At 40.6% G+C, this 25189-nt stretch overlaps 1 protein-coding gene across 1 annotated transcript in view; it reads left to right on the forward strand.

Moving 5' to 3' along the window:
• Positions 1-6891, forward strand: part of dipk2ab (divergent protein kinase domain 2Ab) — a 64646-nt gene extending 57755 nt beyond the window's left edge. The window contains exon 4 of the mRNA XM_036582162.1: positions 5711-6891. Coding sequence (XP_036438055.1) covers positions 5711-6042 — 332 coding nt within the window. The 3' untranslated portion in view covers positions 6043-6891. The remainder of the gene's footprint in view (positions 1-5710) is intronic.
• The last annotated feature ends 18298 nt before the right edge of the window (positions 6892-25189 follow it).

A 25189-nucleotide genomic window follows, 5' to 3' on the forward strand; every position in this document is an offset into this window, starting at 1 on the left:
TTGACATATTTAACATTGATTTGAAAATGCCTGTTGCCCTTCACATTGTGTATGAATTTCATAATGATTGGTCCAAAATAAATGGCCCAAAATGACTTGGAAGAAAGTCTGGTTCCATTGACTTACATTAAAAGTAAAGTAGGTTTTTCCCCTTGTCCTGTAAAGTTACCGTTTTGGAGATATGAGGTTGTTCTTCCGACAACAGCGATATGCTGGTATTTTAGCCACAAAAAAGGCCCATACCTCAGTTTATAGAAAACAATCGCAATCGCAATGCTGGTCCGAACAGTCGCAATTAGATATTTTGCCAAAATTCTTCAGCCCTACTTTGTTTTGATTTGATATGATTTAATATGCAGCTGACTGACAAGGACCCATTTTCTGTTATGTTGCTGTGGTAACAATAATAGACCATAACAGTCAGAAACAACGCTTACTAAAACAACAGAAATACATGGAAAAATACTAATGAAGTAAAAATAATGAAATAAACATACCTGACAAACACAAGGACAAAACGCTGGGGTCATAAAAATCACAGACTACAGCGCTCAGCTCAGCTGTACAGCAAAGTGTGAACCACAGTCAAAAGTCTGTTTACCGTTAAGAGGCGGGCGACTCTGTATCCAACGACAACCTAATCACTCGCTAGTATTACCATACTGAACACATTGTGAGAGCTGGTGTTTACAGACTGTAATCCACTTATACTGACAAACTATTTCACAAACTTTTTATAACAGTTTCTGCACTTCATATTATTTTTAGGAGCAGAGCTCAACCTTTCTACTTGCCGTCTCCCCAGTGACAGTGACCATTATAGCGATGACATCATCGATAATTCAAACCCAAGAACTCCATTCATGAAGGATGATGTATTTTAACTACAGTACTAATTACTTTAAACTGTGGTATAGTGTAGTGGGTAACACCTGGGGTTCGATCCCCGGCTTGGGCAAACACTCTACACTACACCAACGAGAGTCCTTGGGCAAGACTCCTAACACTACCTTCGCCTACCTGTGTAAAAAGCATGAAATTGTAAGTCGCTCTGAATAAAAGCGTCTGCCAAATACCATAAATGTAAATTGTAAATGAATATTAAATGCAATATTTTGATGACATTCATACACATCAAAACTGCTTCTGCTACGACTGTGTAAGACCTTTTTTGTTTGAATTTTAGAAGCGTAGCATTACTGAGTCAGGAGAAATAAAAACGTTAAATACCTCTGCCTTCTACGCTGTAGACTGGGGTTCAATCCCCGCCTGGGTATGCACCCTACACTATACCAATAAGAGTCCTTGGGCAAGACTCCCAACACTACCTTCACCTACCTGTGTAAAATGAACAATTGTAAGTCGCTCTGGATAAGAACGTCTGCCAAATGTTGTGAAATGTAAATGTAAATATGGTGTCTCTGTGCTGCTGTGAGTCACCCAGGCTCAAAAAGAAGGTCAGATTCCCTGTTTACGTCTCAAAATCAACAATTTACTGATACAGATATGATGACAATAGTAGATAATTCACTCACTTCCTCAGAAGACACGTCCTTCACCAAGTTTTGACCGAGATTCATCCACTCGGGGAAGAGGTCTGATGCACTAGAGTCTTTTTTCTTCTCCTGTAAAGTTACCATTTTGGAGATACAACGTTTTCTTCCATCAGCAGCAGTTCAAATCTACACTATATGAGTTATTCTTAAATAAAAAAAGTGTCAAAATCAAAAGAAATATATCACTGTGATCGGAACAAAACCTCATAACTCCAAAATGGTAACTTTACAGGAGAAGGAGAAAACCTACTTTACCTTTAATGTAAGTCAATGGAACCAGACTTTTTTCCAAGTCATTTTGGGTTCATTTCTTTTGGTCCACGCATCATGAAATTTATACACAATGTAAAGGTGAACGGGCATTTTTGAAATATGTCAAAAACTGGAAAACGGCAAAAACGGAGAGGCTATTATTGACAATATTGATGACCGTTAATTCCAAGCGTTTGAACAGTGATGTATATCAGCGTTTACTTCTTTAGCAAAACGTCTGGTCTTTTACTGCAAGTGATCTTTAATCACAAGGCTGGAAGCAGACTGGTTGCAGGCTTTGCTCAAAGTGTTAATCATCATTTCTGAAGGAAAACAGCTGCTTACTGTGGCGTGTAAAGCGCTCCAGTCTTTTGAAGTCAGAATATTTGGGTAACTCAGCTGAGCATGAAGAGTTTCAGCGTTGACTGCGTTTTTAGAGCGGTAGAATGGCCTCCGGTCTGTGGCTCTTTGTCTTTTCAGCCTGCAAGAAACCCCGTTTTAGGCTTGTGCCCCCCAAAAATCAGCTGTCGACCCTTCCCCCCTCGTGTGTTGTGCGGATTAGACGGAGGGAAAGGGAGCAGAGTGGGGTTTTAGGGGGGGTTGTCTGGAATATTGCTAGTGATTGTGTCTGACACTGGAACTAGTTTGAATTGGAAATCAGCGAATTTGGCTTGCAAAAATTCAGCTGGCGTGTTTTTGAGGGGGAATTAAGGAGCGTCGGCGTTCTTTGAATGGAGAAAATTGGAAATTTTTGCCTTTATTCTAATCATTATCCTTGGGAACACATGCACCCACACAGACACATGTGCACACATGCAAACACACACACACACACACACTCCGGGTCTTCTCTCTTGGTGGTGGTCTGAGGCTAATGAAGCGGATTTGGAGGCCAGGCGTGATGCGGAAAGTGTGAGATCTAGAAGCTTCATGATGCTGTAAAATTCACTCAGCTCACCTTAACTTCTCACCATTGTTTAACATCCAGCAGCCCACTGTATTCTGAGCTGTTGGAAAGGAAATGTGACGAGTGTTGAAGAGAGCTGTGAAAATAAAAAAAAAGCTTTAATAAAATTTCTTTTCAAAAAGCCTCATATTTCAAACCTCAAGGAAGAGAATTCTTCAGTCAATTTCTATAAATAGGTAATTGAAGTACATTTGTAGTCATGTAGGTTTTGTTTATACCTAAAAAAACAAACTTGAAAGTTTGAATAAAAAAACAAAAAATGGATATGTTTTTTTCCAAACGCATGATAGTGTAGAGGATGTGTTAACTTATTTACATTTAGTAAATTTGAGCAGGGCACCAAGACCTTTGCATGCGACTGTATACATTGTTGAGAGTGGGCTTCAGCTGACTTTTGAATGGAATTTTAGTGCTTATTTTTTTATTAGAATAAAATATATATATATGTGTGTGTGTGTGTATGTGTGTGTGTGTGTGTGTATATATATATATATATATATATATATACATACATAACACACATATATATATATATATTTTTTAATTCTAAAGAGTTGAAGAGTCTGTGTGTATGTGTATATATATATATATATATATATATATATTCAGTTACACAAAAAAACACAGGCAAGTGTAAATAACCCTGCCAGGCCAGTTTTAATTTTCCCATTCTGCCCTAAATGGTGCAGCAGTTGCAGTGTGGTATCAGGCACTATAATAATTGCTGCACCATTTAAGGTGGAATGGAAAAATTCAAGTAGGAAAAGTAGGCCTCCACACTTTTGTCTGCTTTCATTAGTGTTCTTGAGTAGAAGATAAATAGTTTACTTTAGTAAAACGCATACAGGAAATATCAGTGCTAGATAATGGTTCGATCCCCTGAGCCGACAGGTTGTGACTGAAGTGCTCTTGAGCAAGACACCTAACCCCCAGCTGCTCCCTGGGCGCCGTGGATAGGGCTGCTCACCACTCCGGGCAAGTGTGCTCACTGCCCCCTAGTGTGTGTCTTCACTAGTGTGTATGTGGTGTTTCACTGCATGGATGGGTTAAATGCAGAGGTGAAATTTCACCATTGTGGGACTAATAAGGGTCACTTAATCTTAATCTTCATCTTAATCTTAAGAATCTTGAGATGTGTAAACTCTATACTCCACTAGAGGGCAGTGTAGAGCCTGCGTTTTACATTTTAGTCAGAGTTTCTTATCTTTTTAGTCCAACGAAGGAACACAGAAAGACTACTGCAGCCGTCTAAAGGCCATCGCGCACCTGACGAGAACCACTGCAGTAACTCTTCACAAACTCACTGTTTTCCAGCTAGAAAATACAGGGAGAAATAAGTTCTGACGTGACTAGGCTGATAACATTTGCGGAGGTAACGGACTCGGAATGCATTTTTCAAATGTTTTGAGAATAACGCCTTACAATTCCAGATATCAGATTTGTCTGAATCGTCCATCTCTACTCTTTAGCAGAACTTTACTATCGTGCACTTTAACTCTCTCACCTTCCGCAGCATTGATTGATGCATAGCAGCCCAGTGTAGAGCTTTGATTGAGCTGTTGTTAAGGGGAGATTCTGGGGGTGCATTAAGCTTCTTAGGTGCTGATTATGAGCTGTGTGGCCTCCTGGGCTTTTTCACTCATATTGATTTGCTGTGTTAATGCAACTCTGATGAGTTTCTCATCGCTGAAAATGTTATTTATTTCCTCTCCTCGCTCACCCTTCACAAAATAAGCATTAAAAGGAAGCTGTATGGAGAGAGGCCAATTTAGTGTTTTTATTAGCAGAGGAACAGGCTCGTAATTGCCTTGCCTGGGTGGTGTGTCTAAATCAAAATACTGCTCTCCGTGTGCTCCAAGTCAGAAAGAAAAAACAACAAAATCCCTTCCATGAACTGATGTCTTTGTGAAACACAGCATTACAACTTCTGATAATACAAAAACCTCAGCTGTTGATTAGAACAGATCTATGAATAGTGTTTCCACAGTTCTGGAAATTTTGGAGAGTTTTAAAAGCTCAGTTTTCAGGCCTGGAGATTCGAGATGCACCAAACCTTCAGCCACCAAATATGGTAAAAGTGACTCTTTTGGTTTTTCGTCCGAAAGTGAAAAAAGGCTGAAATATGTGACTGAACCAACACACACACCCAAAGATTAAAAAGGCTTAAAATAAGGTCAAATTCTAAGACTTCACAAATAATAGTAATACACTTTACTGCAGCTTGAGCAGCACAACAACAGAAACGGAAAGTCTCTGCTACCACAACATGATACCTGTAACCATAGTTTTTCAGAAATAGAGAAAAATGAACAAACAGCCAAAGTACAAAAACAACTACAATATAATGGAATTCATTTCATCTGATGACAAACTGTTCTCTGTTATAGATGGTGTTGAGTTTCATGGCACATACTGTAGACTGAATAATCAGTTATTAAGAGTGGTTTGATGTGAAATGCTCCATTCTTAATGAGTGAGAATTGTTTAGTGATGGTGATAGGAACCGAACATCTGAAAAGGTTAATAGTTATTACATGAAATGGTTACGAACACGTTGCCTGATATCTGAGACATTGTTTTACTTTAGTTTTGAGAGATGTTGGCCTAAAATGCTTGATTGATTTATTTATTTATTTATTTATTTATTTATTTATAATGCATTCATGCCGAAGCATCACATGCAGGGTGTGGTAAGGCAAAATAGATCCCAGAAGAGAACCTACTTCACACTAAATCACTCTGAATGACTTTGTTTCTCAATGATTGAATTATGCCTAAAGTTTGAGTTGTGCTATACTTCAAGTAAATGGTGTTTTCATTCTTGTCGTGTAAGTTTTAAAATGGACCTTTGAGAAGTTCTCGTTTTGTAATGTTCTCCTTTTTTGTCTTCCCCCTAATACATTTTGCCTGACTGCTGACTTTGCTGTCTCCACAGATAAGCCGGAGAACTACGACGTTTGGTACGAGAGCAGGTTTGAGGAGTGTGATAAAGAGGCCTGTCTCTCGTTCTCTAAAGACATGCTGTGCTCGCGGGTCACCGTGGACCACAACTACTACGCCATCTGCCAGAACCTGCTGTCCCGCTACGCCACGTGGAGGGGCAGCCGGGGGGGCTTGCTGCACGACCCGCCAGCCCACATAGCCAAAGACGGGCAGCTGGAGGCCATGCTGGAGGAGTGCGCCAACCCCAAAAAGCGCTACGGCCGGTTCGCGGCGGCCAAAGAACTCCGCGAGTACCTCACCCAGCTCAGTGGCGCGGCCAGGTAATGACCGGCCCATGGACCGAACACATCCAGCCCCAGCCATCAGCCACTTTCACTGTCTGTGTGGCGGAAGCGTCCGAATCCCCGTTTCGGAACGAACCGGGGGGTAGGGGGGAGCACGTCCAAGAACTTCTAAGGACCTTGTTGGGTTCTGCTGAGGTTCCTTTTTACTCGTGAGGCCTTCTGAGGTCCACATTGTGTCCCGGCCTGCTGACGTTTCAGAGCACTCTTACGAGTGACTGTTCGTGGGTGGGGTATGTCCTGCTGTAGTGGACTGCTGTTGCCATGGAGACTGGAGGTCATCTTTAAAAAGCAGCTTTTGCTAGAGTTTGAGGGCCAGTTCTTCTCTCTACTCCAGATCACCCGTCCGTCACACATGGTCTTTCTACTCATGTATGAAACTTGCTAGCGTCTCTGACAGTCCGAACTCATCCGAAAGCTTGTGTTCATCATTTAAGGATCATTATAAGGTTTACTCTCCAACGAGGGAGGCAGCAGCTAATTTTTTTATGAGTAGCATCTCATCCCATAGACTGGTTGATGAGATATGAGTGTGCTTACAATGGCAGCTGGAGGAAATTGGCACACAGCAGCTCGGGAGGGACCCCCAGATCCCTCTCCTCATATTGAATCACAGTGATCTGGTGTTCGGCAATCAGCGTTTGTCTTTAGAACATGGTAGAGAGGGGATAAGAGTGTACAGAACAAAGGAAACGAGAAGAGTAGGAAGCGGATGAGCTGCAGCTGTTCTTTTAACCCCACTTTTGCATATACCAAAGATGTCTGGCTATATGTTGATCCAATCCCTGTACATTTATCACGTTGAGCTGATCATAAAAGCCCAAGGCAACATCACCGTAGTCATTTCAGTCTTTTCAGTAACTTATTTAAATTTTTTCCTTTTGCTTGTATTATTCAAGCAAGCACAGCGAAGGCTGAAGTTAATCCAAATTATGCATTGCCATCGGTGTGGAGCTGAAACGTGGCCTCTAATTGGCCATTAGGAATAAGTAATGTCCCAGCTGCAGCACTGAGGCCCAGTGCAGTGGTAGCAAACCATAGTCTGAAAGAGGCCCATGCATCCACTCTCAAATACATGCACACTGGAAAATTAGTGATTTCTCAACCCTAAAATTCGTTCTTAATTTCACAGCTTTGAAATTGAATTAATCACGATTTAATCAAACGTCTCTGACACTTAACATCAGTTAACTCTGAGCTATCAATCTGCCATTTCCCTATTTTTTTTAATGAATTAGCACATTTGGTTTGATTTTGCACTTGGTGGACCAGTGAATTAGATCAGTATGCTAATGTGTGTGCGCGCGTGTTTGATCAAGTAGGCGGGCCCCGGTGCAAAAGCACTCGACTGATCATTTCATGGAGCATCGATCCTTGGAGGAGGGGCTAGCAAAGCTAGGCAATCAGTCCAGCTTTGTACGTTTCATACAAAATGAATGAAGGGTGCGCAGATGTTTGTTTCTCTCACAGCACCCTCATGCACAGCTCCTCTCTGGAACATCTACCAACCTGCAGAGCTTAGTTCCTGCCCTATTTTAACTTCATCCTAATTAGGAGTAATGTAATTAGGGCTGGCCTGAATAATTTGAATACTCAAGCATTTGTTTATGTTGGTATTCATGTCCTTTTTGGGCACCTGAAGGCTGTTTTTGTTAACCCTTTGGACCACAACAACTCTAGTGGACAGTTTTCAGAGTGAGAGGCTTATTTACAGTTTTAAACAAAACAGTTTATCATAAAACCAGGACAAAATGGCAGTTTCCAAACGATGGACGTGATATTTGGTTATAAAAAGTCATGTCGCATCCAGAGAATGTTACCTCAAGGCTGAACACAGGCACCTTTTTCAGTCCCTCTTTGAAAGATGTAAGAGAAGTTAGTGAAAGATATTAAAATGGCAAAAAAACGTTTAAAGAGAAATAGCCAAAAACATGTTCATTTGACTGTTGAACGACATTCAGGCGAAGAAGCTGAGCATCCACTCTTACTCGTTTAGCCGCCGCCTAGCTGAGAGATCACAATAAGCAGAGATAGCAGGCTTGCTGAACAGTTTAGCTGATTCCTATATGATATGAACAGCCATAAATCTATTAGAATTACATATAAAATGTATAAATAACAAGGTGAGTCATCGTGAACAAGCTTTATTTCATTGGCAATGGCAACCATGAAGCTAATAGTGGAGTATGAACTTGGCTCCATTCAGTAAACCAGCTAAACTGACTATGAAAACATGTTGCTAAACAAACAGTTTGAACAATTTGTGTTGGATTAACTTCTGTATCTTCACTACTGTCTGTCTAATCTGTCTCCTTATCTGAAACCACCCCCTTTCGGGACATCTAACTGTTTATGAACTCTAAGACAAACATACTAATGGTTACGTGTGTTATTGTTTTTAAGGGGAATACTCAGAATGAGTATCTAAGCACCAACAAGTATTCGAGGCCTGTAAAATGCTGACCAGATCAGCCCTAAAGTTAATGGAACATTTCCATCTGTTTTTGAGATCTTGCAAACTTTAACCAGTCCCAGTACCTGTCAAAAGTTTGGGCACATCTAGTCATTATGGATTTTCTCTCTTCTTAACTGTTAACTAGTCAAGTAGGGCTGTCAGACGATTCAGTTAGTAAACCACAGTTAATCGCATTGGGCTTATTTACCCAAATGTGACCCTAAAGAAAGAAGTTTTTGCATTTTGTTATAGCTATATCATTCAGTAATCTAAAAACATTTTCATCAAGGGAAGAAAGGGTTTACCTGAACCTGAACATGAACCTTTGAGGTAGTATTTGAACGAGAGAGCAACAATCACGGATTGAATCACAGCAACACACAGCACACGAGCAGCTGGGCTTAAGCCTGCACTACTGTTGATGGTGCGAAAGGACAGACAAGGACAAATGTTTGCGTTGTTAATAATATATCAGAAATCATTTTTGTGTTTAGGAATGCAACAGATCACAAAACTCACGGTTCGGATTTTATTGGTTTTTGAGTCACGGATCAGTGGAAAAACAAGGGAATATAACTTTGCTTTCCAATTGTTACTTAAAGAATACACCAAGCTTTTGTCCATGGTCTTAAAAGAAAACAACATTCAAGATGTCTGATGTTTAAATAAAATGTCACATCTGCCATGAAGGTCCCGATAAACAGGCTATGCCGTTCTTTGTATGAACGGCCAACAGCTCTTTCACTTCTCATTCATGTAGAAAATACGCTCCAGTCATGTTTTTCCTTCGCAAAGAGTTCTGCTTTACAGGCGATGCTGCATCGCTTTGACTCAGCATCAGCACTCACAGATTTTGCAGAGCAATTTGTCATAGAATTATGTACAGAATACACTCTTGTAATGATTTGTCGCGTGTAAAACATCTGTCATGAGTGTTTTTTGTACATAATTCTAGTAGCACACTGCTCAAGACAGGCTGCAAAGCGTGCGGTCACTGCACAAGAACACAGCATTGGTGATGAACATGTGTGGGACAATAAAATACTGAAAGTCTGAAAGACACATTATTCTTCCTTAGTTATTGTGCTGATGTGATCTACATCATTGATGGTGATCTTTGGCAGATCCTGGTAAATTCTCCTGTAGAAAGTCAGTGAGCAGCACCAGCTGAGACGCCGGCAGATGTTGTTATTCACACACTGCTTATGGTGGAAGTGTTCAGCACCATTTTGTACACCTAGCCAATTAATCTATGGGGGTGGGGCAGGGTGCCGTTACACCACTAGTGTTTATTAATGTGCTAACTTTGACAGTCCTATAGTGAGGACTTCAAATCTATGAAATAACACATATTGAATTATGCAGTGGCCAAAAAAGCGTCAAAATCGAAAGAAATATATCGCTGCTGTCGGAACAAAACCTCGTATCTCCAAAGTGGTAACTTTACAGGAGAAGGAAAAAACATACTTTACTTTTAATGTAAATCAATGGGACCAGACTTTTTTCCCAAGCAATTTCGGGCCATTTCTTTGGTCCATTCATCATAAAATTTATACACAATGTAAGGGGTGACAGGCAATTTGAAATATGTAAAAAACTGAAAAACGGTAAAAATGGAGATATGAGGTTTTGTTCCGACAGCACAATGTTGATTAGATTAGATTCTTCAGAGTAGCCCCCTTTGCCTTGATGCAGGACTAAAGAAGATGCACATATGCTGTGACCTTGTTAGCTGCTAAACACCTTTTTTATTTCATAATCTTTATTTTTGAAATAAATTTACACATCATAGGCATCAAGTTCATCATTTATGTTTCTTTTGGGAGCATTAAGCATAAGCCTTTAGATCTGAATGTCTTTTAAGATGATGAAACACATCCATTCAGTCAGGTGGATCACACTGTCGGTACTGAAGGTCTAGTACTAGGCTGGAACTAAACTCTGCAGGCTGATAAACCTTCAGGAGCACATTCGGATGGCATTGCTCTGAAAAGTCCAACCTTGTATGTTACGACATAGAAAAGCAATAAGTGTTGTTCAGCCATCGTTGTTCTAAATCACCCGGTTCTAGATCCATCTCTGCTCCATCCGGGACTGATCGGCACCTCTGTAAGGAGCGGGGCGCGAGAGGAATTTGTACGTGCATAAATAACTGTCTGCTTTTGTACTGTAATTAATTATTTTTCATTGAGTATATCAGCAGTGTCTGATTTTACTGTGCCTTTCATTCGAAAGTTGTATTCACAACTTTTCAGTGGGTTTAACTATCGAATAAATGAATATATATATCTATATCTATACGTATGTCATGCCTGTTGCATTTTTTGTGTTCAGTTGCTTTTGATTCCCTTTGCATCTCTGGTAATGAAACGCTTGTCCAGTGGAGGTTTTGATGCTGGTCATTAGTGAATATAAGCTCTGATCTTCACCATCAAAGTCTTCATTTCCCCCCGCCAACCCCACAAAAAAGCATGTGCCCATTCTGTCAATCTTTTACTGGAAGGAAATTGACATACTTTTTACCCCACTTTCCACCAGCAGAAGCTGGTTTTTGGGGTTGGAGTGTCCCTGTCCTCTTTTTCATGTGGACGGCTGTGTTGTACGATGGCTAATGCGAGGACATCGCTGCACCAGGAAAAATAAATCCCACCGCTGTAGCTAAGAGTGCCTGACTGATCTCCACCATTAAGAAAAGCCCCATTACCGCAGCAATTTGTGTGCGTGCATGAGGTTTTGTGTGTGTGTGTGTGTGTGTAAAAGTGTTGCTTCATTCATCAGAGCCAAGCTAACTTTCCAGCATGAAATTCTAGTGAAGGAACTGGGAGGTACTGGTTTTAATGCCTACAGCAAATTACAGCTGTGTGTGTGTGTGTGTGTGTGTGTGTGTGTGTGTGTGTGTGTGGAGAGAGAACAGAAATAGTTTAGTTGCCTCCCACTCTATAATTGTCTTTCTTTTTCACCCCACCCAACAGTTTGCAACAAGCTTTGTTAAAGCGAGTCTGGCAATAACCCAGTTTTTCCCAGTTGTACTACTGACCCCAATATAGTCAATTAATCAAGACAAGCTTGGAATATGGAAATTCAGGCTTCAAGACATTTTGTCCATTTTTATAGATATTTGTTGGAAATTATGTCATACAATGTCAGACACCACATAAGTGTCTTTAAGATTACTTAAAGGGGAATTCCACCAATTTTCACTATAGAAACACTCAAATTTCTCTACAGTGGTGGTGATGGGAACCAGGGGTTGTGATGTCTACAATTATAGCCATTTTATTTACTGTACAGACTTTACAAGTCTTGGGTTTTTATATGTAATGTTGATGATGGTAAAATGGTGGAAATTCTGAAAAATTATGTTTGCTTTGGCTCCTGTTGTGCCTGTTTTGCCTTAAGCTCTCTCCACCATTAATAGATATTTTTAAAAATTCTGTTTTAGGCCAGGAGCTTCTCAAAACTATGATAAAACAGTTTCTTAGGCAAATGTATTCACTTTCATGTAAATAACCATATCTTGTAATACCTTTTTGTGATGTAGTTTCAGATGTCTGGTTCCTATCACCACCACTGTGAAACATAGTGACTCGTTTCTCTAAAACGAAGCATGCAGAAATTTTGAAAAATTGGTGTAATTCCCCTTTGACAGCTTAATGCAGTGAGAGGATTTAGGCATGCAGTCTGTGCAATACTGTCTGATGCAGATTCAGCTTCTATTATTGTTAGCTACTTCAGCCTTGTAGCTCCAGTTCAACACGAAATAAGCAAACTTCAGACCCCAACCATGCTTCGGCTGAACGAGTAACGTTTGGGATAAGAGGGGAAACGCTGTATGTTTTATCTTCTTCCTTTTCACGCAGAGTGATGCTGCTGGTTTGGCCGAGCAGACCAGTGCCTCAGAAAATGAATCAGACTCCAGAGGCCTCCACCATGCTCATCCGTTTAAATAAACATGATCCATATCAAGAGCTGTTATCAGTGAGGCTGATGGGAGAGGGAGGAAGCAGTGTGGTTGAAAATCTCTCAAACACAAACTGTCTTCAAAACGTGCTAATCAGAGTTCTTCCTTGCAAAAGTGTCAAAGTGTTCATCTGTGGTGAATTGACTTATTTGGTATTTGTGGTAAAGTATTCCAGACGCCAAAAAGGAGGAAAATATTCACACTTACATGTCACAAACTTAAATTCTTAAAGTCTTAAATTGTGATCCATGACTGCAGTTTTTTGCTCCTTTTTTATTTTAAGCATTTGGAGTTGCTACGACTGTAACGATGGCAGTCATATTTTTTAAAAGAGATCAAAAACGGCTTTCGGAGCCAATTTAGGTTTCATCCCTTTCAATGGATGAAACCATTTTTATAAATGCAAATATAAACAACCTTTTTAAACCAAGCCTGTGCTGTGTGGCACGTTTGGCCTGCTAATTAAGCTACTGTTAGCTTAGCTTAGCATTTTGCCTGAGCTAAGCTATTGTTAGATTAGCCAAAACACTACAGTCCCAAACACCACAGAACAGGTTCAGTTTTGGCTTTCTGTCCGACACTAGTCACTCGATTTTTACACTCTGACATTCATTTTTATCACTTAAACATGTTTCAGCAGAGCAGCAGTTAGTCAGAATCAAGCCTGTACTGTGGTGTGTGGCACTGTCTGGGTCTCGTTAAGCTAACGCTAAGTTAGCCGATGAAGCCACAGATCCAAACACCAAGGAACAGGTTTTATTTCTTCTTTCTGTCTGTTCAGACGCCAGCAGCTCAACTTCACTCTCTCAGATTTGAATCATTAACATCTGAACACTGGTGCTTTAGTTAGTCAGAATCACATGTTCCGTGGCTGAACTAAAGCCGGCCGCCCCGCAATAAATGTTAAACTATCTATCTTACCGATTTCTAAATAATAAACAGTGCTGCCAGCTTTGATACATTGACCGTCTGACTCACTCATTTAGGTCTGATCTCATGCATTTTTACCTCTCTTCTCGAAACGGCCTACCAATGAATCTGATTGCTCATAAAGGTCCTCACTCTGCTTAGCGCTCCAGTTTTCACTGATTATTAACAGTTTGGACCGGCAACAAGGGTTAGCTTGAACGCGAGTGAAGGAGAGGACATGAGCTAGTCTGTCACTGCCAGTTCGCCTGTGCTTTAGATCAGTGGGGATGGGATCGATACCCATAACAACAGGAAAACAGCAATGTAATGTGCAAACATAATGTAGTGCACTAGTGTCAGAGAGTAGAGGGGAAAAGACCTTCACTAACACACTGCAAATGGAGAAGAACTGAAGAAAAATGAAGATTAGCTTACCGACCAAGTCAGCTATTTAACATGATCAATGACGACAGTTATTAAATAAGACAAATAGAGCATAAATGACTTCACATATCAGCAAGAATGCTGCAAAATGAACGCAGTTCTGTCTTATCTACAAACCGAACAGTAACTGACTCAGGCTGTCCATACCTATTTTCACTGTGTAGTTGTTAGCTTTGAAATCCGTGCCTATCAAGTGCGCTTAGGTAAAGCATTTGACAAAGCTGCACTGCTGGTTACAGCAGTTACAGCAATAACAGGCTCTTTTTAACTTGTGTAGGTTTTATATTCTCTGTAAGGTGGCTATTCGGCCCTCATTAGAGCGGTTTGACCCATTCAACAGAGAGCTAATGACAAATTACCAATACTGAACAAGAGAACTTAATAGCTTTGACTTTGCTCCTCTGAAGGCTTAAATGCTGTCACTCTGTATCCAGTTACTTAATGTGATAGACTTTTATTTTTTGGATAAATAAGTTAAGCAAAGATTATTTTTATATGTTATATTTTACTTAAACTTCCATCCATCAAACCTAAACCACTTATCCTTCTGGGTCATGGTGGGGTGCTGGAGCCTATCCCAGCTATCATTGGGCGGAAGGCAGGATACACCCTGGACAGGTCGCCAGTCCATCACAGGGCAGACATACACATTCACACCTAGGGGTAATTTAGCACATCCAGGAAACCCACGTAGACACGGGGAGAACAGGCAAACTCCACACAGAAACGACCCTGGTCACCCAGCTGGGAATCAAACCCAGGCCATTCTCGCTGTGAGGCAACAGCGCTACCCACTGCGCCACTGTGCCGCCCCCTTTTCTTAAACTTATTTATTATTATTTTATATTAAAATTAAAATAAGTGGATGAATTGATACTGATACTCATCCTCGTCTTCATAAAAAGGCACCAATACTATCTGATACCACCTGATACTGTGGGATGAAGGCCTAGTGTTGTCCGATGAACAAATGACTCAAGCTGGCAGTGAAGGAGGGTCTGCTTGTGCAGCTAAGTGTTGCAGCCGGACATCAAGTCGCTGGTCACTTTAAGCATTCCACCTTGGCATGTTTCCACTAGCCATACCCTAAGAAATACTCTCCAAAAAAAACAGAAAACCTGGTGACCCCCCAACCCAACATGGCCCACCCTCGTGACTGCACACCCCACCCCCTCCCCCAACCGGCCTGCTGAAATTTCATTCTAACAAAATGTAAACATTGGCAGCCCTGATGTTCGGAAATGATGGCTTTAAAATCGTGCAACTGACAAATTATCTGGTGACCATGTAAGCGAACTAAGCTTTTTTGCTTATTTTCAATTATGAAATGTTGCATAATAATGATGTGTTATATCACTCATGATGCCACCCCCCCCAGATCACCCCCACCCTGGTAATACTGTATACCAAGTTAATACTCGGAGACAGTTTGAAGTTATTAAAAAAATGTATACTTCCCATCCCTAGTAGCAAAAGCAGAACCCTTTTGGTGCTATGTAGAACCTTTTTGAAAAACTTTCTGTAAAGAACCACATATAAACAAGCATTTAATGCTTTTAATGACGTCACAGTTCTGTTTATAACCATTGCTGTTATGAAAATGTATACCTCCAAATCCTGGTAGCGAAAGCGGAACCATTTTGGAGCTATGTAGAACCTTCTTAAAGAACCTTCTTTAAAGAACCGTATACAAACAGACATTTAATGCTTTTAATGACTTGTCACAGTTCTGTTTATAACCACTGCTGTTGCTAAAAGTGTATACTTGGTAGCAAAAGCAGAACCCTTTTTTTTTGTTATATATAGAACCTTTTTAAAGAACTTTCTTTAAAGAACCATATGCATTTAATGCTTTTAATGACATCACAGTCCTGTATATAACCACTGCTGTTACTAAACCAGTCTTTAAGAACTACTTTTTTAAAAGGTACACATAATGTAAAGGTTCCAGTTCAAGGATTTTCCTAGAACCGACCAGGCAAGCCAAGAACAATTTAAGAACCTTACTTTTTAAGTGTATGTGTGAATCTGTTTGCTCAAGGCTCAAACTGCTACATCATGCTTCCAGAAAGAGGCTGTTCAAAGCCTCAGCGGTGTCTGAGAGGAAAGCGCGGTGTAATTGTTCTAAGCCCACGCTGAGGTGGTTCTAAAGTAAAGCGCGGTCTCTATCAGCTCTGGTTTGGACAGAGCTGTCAGCTGTTGACGGCAGTGCCGCTGTAATTGTTGTGGCTGTCATGATTCCACCTGTGCAGTATCAGCACACACAGTCCAGCCCAAACGCTTTCAGCGTGCTCCGCTATCAGAGGAAGGCGCTTTAAATAAGAAATATGTGGGCCACGGTGGCGGTCCTGGCCGCATTATCTAAATCTGAACACGACCGCTGCCTTGCCTGTCAGATGGCCAGGCTGCTGTAAAAAAAGACCCAGATATCTTATTTAGGGCAGAGAAGTGAGAACCTCCATGGCTTCCTGCTCCATCGCCGCAGCAGAAGAAGAGAAATGAGCGGCGACAAGAAAGCGAAGTTTCCCTTTCCCTTTTCCTCCCTGGCTTGATAAAAAGTCTATTTAATGCTCTGTCAGGCTGAGCCAGAGAAAGGGACCATTTTTAGCAGATGCAAAAGCCGGGGTATGTAGTCAGAGGGAAAATAAGACCCGGCCAGCGGAGCAGGAGGACAATGTGTGTGCGTTTGTGGTGTACAATTAATCTTTTATTGCTATCATGATACAATACAAGTTTCCAGTTACAAACCTGGTGCACAGCTCAAAACTCTATGTTTGATTAAGAAACCGGTGATAATATTTCAAACAGGATGATTATTCTGACCACCAGTATAGTGTGTGAAACATATAGCAGTAAGGGCTACTGTCACAACAAACCTGCATCACCATAAGGAGCTTTTAAGTAATGAAATATATATCTTAATGTTTTGTAGGCCTATAAGAAAAAGATGAAATATATATATATATATATATGTATATATATATATATATATCATATAAGTTATTTCATTTATTACAGGAAAAAATTCTGTTCAGCTGTTCAGCCCTGCCTGGCCCTAGGTGAAAAAGTAATTGCCCCTTTAGCTACTAAAGCAAACTATTGGGTTCAATTTCTTTAGCCACACTCAGGCACGATGACCATCAGACCTGTTGAATCTAAACATAAACAGAACCTGTCTGGCAATGTGAAGCTAGAAGGTCTCAAAAAGCAGCACATGATGCCCCATTCTAAAGAGATTTAAATACAGATGCAAAACTAAGTCATTCAAATCTGTCAGTCTGGAAAGGGTTACAAAGCCATCACTAAGGTTCTGGGTCTCCAGCAAACCACAGTGAGAGCCATTAACCACCAACAGAGAAAACCTGGCCTACCAACATTTTACCCAACGGCTCATCCAGGAGGTCACAAAATAAACCAGATGAACAACTGCTTTGCTTCTGCAGGAGCTGGATGACTTGTCAGAATTGATTGAACCATGAATTCTGCTCTCTATCAGAAAATCCTAAAGGGGAACGTCCACCCGTCAGTTCATTAATTTACCGTTTGCCTTGTGGTGAAATTCAATGATAAATGGACCAATAGAAATGGCCAAGAATTACTTGAAAAGACTCTTTTTCCATTGACTTCCATTATAAGCTAAGAATGTTTATTCCTTCTCCTGTGACGTTACCATTTTAGAGGTGTTTTTTTGTTCTGATCATGGATTTATTAAATTCCATCACACTTAATTTATCATAGTGAAGTTTTGATTAGCCAAATCAGCTGTTGGATGAACTACAAATAATGCTGAACTTCCTCAAGGAGACATTTTGGAAATGTTTGACAGTTAAACAAACACATTAACATTAAATGACTAATTATTGTGTTAATATTATTTGTATTTTTTGCAATTTTAGTGTTTTTTTTCTGAACAAATAAATGCTTAATGGCCAGATAAACAGCTTCTTAAATCGAATTTCCTCTGGTGCCTAGAACCTTTGCACAGTACTTGATATATTAGAGCTGTCAAACGATTCAAATAATTCATTGTGATTCATTTCATTATTTTATGAGGACTGCAGTCATGGAGTAATAGCAACAGCGTGTGAGCAGCAGAGTCAAACTAGGAAAATGTGTTAATGACGTTAAAAGAACGGAGCGTCATTCATTAATAACACGTTAACTTTGACACCACTAATATATATATACACCGTATATAGGGCACATACCTGGCTCTACGTCCTGACACTGAAAACTAGTGTGAGTGTGGGGCCAGGCTGGTGTGGTGAATGTGCTCAGGGTGTCTTTCTAGGCTGACCTCAGTGGAATGAGGATGCAGGCGTGTAGAAGTGCAGCGAAGGCTGTAGTGTGACAGATGGTTTGGATTTGTTGATGGGGTCAGAATTCCATCAGTGCTGGGAGAAGGTGGGAAAACGGAGGCTGGTGAAAAAGATCTCAGTTCCCAGAAGGGCTGAGGTCAAACAAAGCACATAAAGGTCATGTAAAGCATTGTGTTTAACACGCATCTTCAAAGCAGAGCGAGGACACCCAGGCTTCTGATTTGTGGGATTTGTGGACTGTGTAAACTAGGGCTGGGTTAAATGGTCAAACAGTACACGACAATATATTATTAAAATTATTTATTTATTTATTTTGCCACAATCTCCTCGTTTTGGGACGTTTCTTTCAAACCCGAACCCTTTCCACGCTATGTAACACTGACCATAGCTCGCCGGCTAACCCTACTATTTGCCCGCTACCTGCTGGTTCGTGTTGTTGTGAGTGAATGGCCAAACTTCTTCCCTTTTAACTTACTATTGCCACATAGTGTACTGAATTCTGCAAAGTTCAGGTCTTCACTGCTCAGGTTGAGGAACAGAACAGCATTTTTTTTTTTTTAAATATCAAAAAATATATTTTTTGTTCATTAGCATTACTGTTTTATTTCCTGGGCCTAGCTTTATCCCATCTCCCAACACAGCTGAACCAAACCAGTAAAACACTAAACACCTTGTACACATGTACTGGGAGCTAGTGTACAGCAAAAGTGTGGTTTTTCAGGTGTGCCTCAAAGGTTATGTTGAGTAACACTGGTGTAAATTGCACCATTCTCCGCTGGTAAGAAACGGTGTAGGTGGAACAGTCACTGCCAATGTCTTATTAGCTGGAACTCACAGCTCTTGGTTTATTAGGCCTATTATTAGGTTTATTATGGCTGCCATGTCAACAGTCTTTTCTGTTGAGGCAGTGATCAGCATCTTTGACACTTAATTGCATATGTGCATGTTTAATGGTGCAAAAGAAGCTGCACACAAGTCACAACTCAGGCACAACCAACCATTTTGCCAAAAGCATCAAGTATAATTGCAAAAGTTTCACATGGATGGAATGTGCAATGTAGTCACCACAGTCTGCTCCAGAATTATTGGCACTCTTGTGAAAAATGGGTAAAGAAAATGGGTGTAAAAGAGCATGAAAAATGAGATGAATCTAACATTTAGGTGAAGGACATTTGGTGTAAGAAACAAAATCTCTTCTCAAACACTCAAGGGTGGGTTTGGCAAGACAAGCATGATGGTTATACAGAAAGAACTTTATCCTAACTGTTGAGTATGGTGGAGGATCTGTGAAGTTTTGGGGCTGTTTTTCCTCCTAAAGCTCTGGGAACCTTTCTAGGATACATGACACCATGGACTCCATGAAGGAATTTGAAATGAAAATCTGCCAGCCTCTGCTAAAAAAAGCTAAAACTGGATCTTCCAGCAGGACAATGATACAAAACATGCTTCCAAAATGGTTAAATGACCAAAAAAATCAGGCTTCTAACAATGTCATTCCAGGCCTCTGAGAACACTTATTTCAATACCATTATATAACAAAATTATAAAATGCTGATTATGAAATTAGCCAAATGAGGTATATAGACTTGTATATAGACCTATTTATAATGTTAAACTATAATGCAGTTTATTAAGATATATATATATATATATCCATCCATCATCTAAACCACTTATCCTTCTTTTAGCACGTCCAATTGACCTGACTGCATGTTTTTGGACTGTGGGAGGAAACCGGAGTACCCGGAGGAAACCCACGCAGACACGGGGAGAACAGGCAAACTCCACACAGAAATGACCCTGGTCACCCAGCCGGGAATCGAACCCAGGCCATTCTTGCTGTGAGGCGACAGCGCAACCCACTGCGCCACCGTGCTGCCATATACTATATTTTAGAAACATGAGTTTCATAGCACCAAATATCTATAATTATAGAAGTTATAATCATCAACATCGTCATCACTTTTATTTATATGGCGCCTTTCCCGTGCTCTTTAACAGAGATTTAAATGAGGATACAGTAGTGGCATCCTGAATAGACTGGGGGAGAGTATTCCATATTTTTGGAGCTAAATGATCGACCACCCATAGAAGTCAATTCAAATCTTGGAACATGAAGAAGGCCTAAATTTTGCGATCTTAAGGCACCGGATAGGACATATAGATATAGAAGCTCTGCCAAATATTGAGGAGCCAGACCATGCAAAGCTTTACGTGTAATAAGGAGAACCTTGTACTGAACACAGAATGTAATGGGTAACCAGTGAAGACAGGATAAGGGTGATGTGGTCATTCTCCTTTGAAAAGGTGGCGATCCTATTTTGAACATACTGTAAACTAGTGAGGGTTTGACAGGGAGGCTGGATAGACGAACATTGCAGTATTGTAGCCGTGATGTCACTAAAGCATGCACGAGTGCTTCTACATCTGCTTGGCTCAGAGCTGAAAGTCTTCTAATTAATAACTGAATAATAAACCTAAGGGTTAAGACAGTTTGGACAGGTATGGATGCTGTTTTTATATCCATGTGGGGACAATTATGGGACACTTTTGTTTTATACAAGGACATAAATCCATGGATGTCATTACACACTTATGACCCCTTAAAATCCGAGGACTTCTGAGCAATTCCTCACTCTCGTAATCTTAATGTTAATTTCATAGTAATTACTGAGTAATTCATAGTAATTAATGGATAATAAGCCTTAAGAATTGAATTGAAGAACGTGTCCTTTTTAAGGAGTCGGAGAACCATTTGTGTAACTGTTTTAAAGTTTCATTTAACTTCCACATGATATAAAGGTCACACCGAGGTTTTTCCTAGAACTGTACGTCTAAGCCAAGATCCTTTTAGGAACCTATATTTTTAAGAGTGAGCCTGGCTTGTAAATAAGCTTCTTCTCTTCATAGTCCGTTCTCCAGCCTCAGCCTGTGTTATGCCTCCCACTCGTTTACCCCAGCTTCACCCCTCTCTCCCAGCCCACAGCTCCCCACAGCAGGGAGAGGTCAAGCCCAGTGTGGGGAGAGCTTAGCCAGCGGGGGGGGCACGTGCCGCCAATCCTATTACCCACCCTGTTTAAACCAACATCATCATCAGCCCTGAGGGGGGTGGGGGTAGGTGCTGTGGGTTTGGATGGACAGATGATTTTCTCTCCTCACCATCCCGCGTTTCCCTCCTCTACCTCCATATCTTATCTCCCCAGGCACGTCTGCAAACACCCAGGGCTGCGATTACAAGCACCATTTATTCTGCTCATGCTCTGATAGAGCAACAACACGCCACGGTTCGGAGACAACACACAATACTACACGCTTTCTCACGCTGCTGGAAAAAGCGCAGGCCTCTTAGTTTTTCATTTACGCTGTGTAGAGAATGACAATGAGAGCCGGCCGATTCCGTCGGGGGAGATTCTCCAGCTACGGGACACTAAGGGTCCAATTACTCTGACCGTCCAGCCAGTCAGTCAGAAGGTGTTTACCCTTCTCGTTTGCAGCACATTCCTGAGGAGGATTAGACCAGAAGCGGCTTTCCAAGAGAAAGAACAATGCGAGGAAAGAGCGAGGAGCTGCCCTCGACGGCTGCTGATTGACAAGCGGCGTTTTGTGAGCTTATGCTTTCATCACGACTGAATGACTAATACACAGGCAGCGAGACGGAGGAGTTTCAGATGGAAAGCATTGATTAAAGGTGTATTCTCTCCAGAGTAATAGGCTGTGTAAGAAATCTGTAAACATGCTCGTGTTGACAAAAGAGAGGAAGCCTGTAGAAGGCAAGTCTATTGTCTTGACCTGCGAAAAAAAAACAAACATCAACACAGCAGCATTGCTGGCGTGCTGTTTTAGTTTGTGCTTACCGAGAATTAGTCAAGAACCGCGGAACCGGCAGCCCTCCCAGGGTGCAAATTCAGGAACTGGATGCAGATGTACAATGCCCTTCAAAAGTCTGGGGACACTAGGCTTTTCAAAATGTCCTTAGGACTGTAAAACAGCATGTTTTGTTTGTTGATTTGCAATAACAAAGACTTAGCAGGAACTTGTCTCATTCAGCTTCGATATGAGATGCATCCCAGTCACTCCCATAGTTCCCTGTAGTGTGTACTGCACAGGGTATTCAGACATTTTAAGGGTGATTCCAAACCAAGTTCCATTGGCAGGAAACTTTACTCATCAGTCGTTTTATATCTCTTAAGATTCTTGTTTGATTACGATGCTGTAGGACGTTCCGACTGACATTTATCAACTGCAATTTATTAACCAGCGTCTGTGATCAAGTGTGTAGGGAATATAACAGCACTGCTTAGGAACTCAATGGAATGGAAAGCAGGGTGACCCTTTATTTTGAGTGTCCTTTTTGACAAAACACTCTCAGTAACATGTCAAAAACATATGAGGGTTAGGATTAGATTTTGGGTCAAGGTTGAGGTTAGGATTAAGATTAGGGCCAGGGTAGTTAGTTTTGGGTTTGAGGTTATTTTAGGATTAGGATTAGGGCAGGTGAGGGTTAGGTGTTGGGTGAGGTATTTAGGATTAGGATTAGGGCCGGGTAGGGTTAGGTGGGGTGAGGTTAATTTTAGATAGTAGGCCCAGCGTGAGGGTTGGGTGTTGGGTAAGGTTGGGTAAGGTTAGGTTTTGCGTAATGGAAGTAACACATTAACAACACATCTACTTAATGTTAGTAATGTATCAACAGAACATCTACAAGATATTTACTTCAGTGTGTTCAGATGCTGCACTACTGCTACTTCACTGATATGTTGTTGATGTGTTACTGATAATCTGTTAAGAGTTTATTAATTATCTACAAAGGACCACTTCAAAGAAAGTGTTATCGAATGCAGCTATGGTTCTTGACTAAGTTACAGCTTCTCTGTCAGTCTCTGATTGGTCAGAATATGATCTGATATCCTGAACTCAACCTGCTTTGGAGCAGGCTAGGCATGCATTGTAAGTTGCCGTGACGATGTAGCCCAGTAAAAGTGATCTACCGTTTTGAAAGAGAAAATAAAGGTTAGGTCAAAGTAAGCTTAGCGTTTTCAGGAGCTATTATGCCAAAGTGCTTTCAGCATACACATAGTCTTGACTAAGTTTCAGCTTTATGTGAACATTTGCAACCATGGTTTACTTGTTTTATGATGGCGATTAACAGGGGGACTTGTTTTTAGACCAACAGTCACATGATGCCGACCAGCCCCTGAACCCTAAATGTATTTCTCCTGCTAACACACACACACACACACACACATACACACACACACACACACACACACACTGTTGTCTTTGTGCACAATAACTTTTTCTAAAACCTTTTTTCATCTATTTTCATCAATTTTCATCTTTTTAAATATTTATATGCTATACTAAGATACATAAGATGGCTAGTTAAAAATGAAAAGCTTTTGTCTTAAATTGACAAAATCATGACAGATATATGCTACAAACTCATGCTAGCTAACTGAGTTAAGGTCCTGTCAGCATTTCCCGCTGCTCACCTGCTCAGATATGTCCTCATCCTCCTTAAGTAACCTTTTTATTCGCCTTCTTGGGACCACTTTTTTTGTAGTTCTTGCTGCTGCTGCATGTAAATATTAAGAAGGTAAAACATTTATAAGTGTCACCACTGTCACTGGGATTGTGCCTAATAATTGTTTTTATTTTATTAACCCTCTATTGGATAAAATATTACTTAAATATGGTAATGTTTAAATATGTTTTTATTATTTAAAATTGCTTAAATAATAGAAAAAAATTAAAAAATACCCTTTTACCACAATTGAAGAGTAAAACATGAATTGTATATTACTGCCTTTTAGTAAAACGGAGATGAAATGATTGTTGCCATATGGAAACAATATGCAATAGAGGGTCAATACATACAGTATGCTTTGCTTTCCTTGCTAAATAAGCTGTATTCTTCACACTTTGTGGCATGAAGGAAAAATTTAACCATATAGGTCTACTTTCTTCAGTCTGTGATTGGTAGACAAGCTGTTTATGATCAGAAATCCCAAACTCAGCCTGCCCTGGAGCAAGTTTGGTGTGCTGCATAAGTTGCTATGGTGATGTAGCCCAATTAATGTGATGCACCATCCGCCAAATCCAGGGTTAGATCAAAGTAAGCTTAACATTAGGTGTCTAAGCAAGAAATCCTGTCTTGTGAGATGCTCCTCAGGTCTATTTAGAGGAAAACAATACACAAAAAGCAATTTTAGTGACAGTGCTACTTTGGGAATAAAGCCAGAGCCCACATACTTTATCTCCTTGTAGTGATGTCAGCTCTCAAAACTTTCAGGTGTTTAAACCACTTTTGGACCAGAAGAGTTTCAGTCTGTGCTTTTAACAATAGTTTGGAAAAGAAAACTGTCAAATCATTATTTAGGTAAAAGCTGCTCCTCACATCGGGGAAGACACTTTGATGAACAAGAAGCTGAATGATGAAGCTGAATATGTTCAAAGGATTAACACAGAGCTTATGTTAATAAAACTTTTGCAGGTATTTTTCCAATTAAACTGAAAAGTAACTGCAAGAAAATTCATATTTTGAAAGAAAGCAAGTTATCCCAGAACCTTTGATGGGCGGCGCGTATCTAAGGACACAGATTTTTATGAAGCACTGAGTTTTTTTTTCCTCTCTGAAAGCAAACTTCAGGCCTTCTGTGGGACCCTTTTCTTTCTCATTTTATGAAAAGTCTACATCTCCTTTTTCCCTGTGAGGTGTGCTGTAGTCCTGAGCATCAGTGAGGCTCCATTTAGCATGTGTGCCACAGAAACAAAATGCTGACGCAGTATCAGGAGACGTGGTGGGGCCCCTCGGGTCCGTCCCACGTCCTTCACACAGCCTCTTCCTGACACTCACTCCCCTCTTTGGGCCCATAGCTTCGCCTGCCTCTGAGGCTATATTTACACTGCACTGACCCTTAATAGCATGTGTGGCATCAGTTGTGAGAGGGGCACTAAAAGCAATGGCCCAAAATCGTATGATATGAAGGGTTTCTTTTCAAAATATTGAGCTTTACCCTTACAAGAAACATCAATGCTGCAGTAG

This window comes from Colossoma macropomum, unplaced genomic scaffold (assembly GCF_904425465.1).
Source record: "Colossoma macropomum unplaced genomic scaffold, Colossoma_macropomum, whole genome shotgun sequence".
Lineage (NCBI taxonomy): Eukaryota > Metazoa > Chordata > Actinopteri > Characiformes > Serrasalmidae > Colossoma > Colossoma macropomum.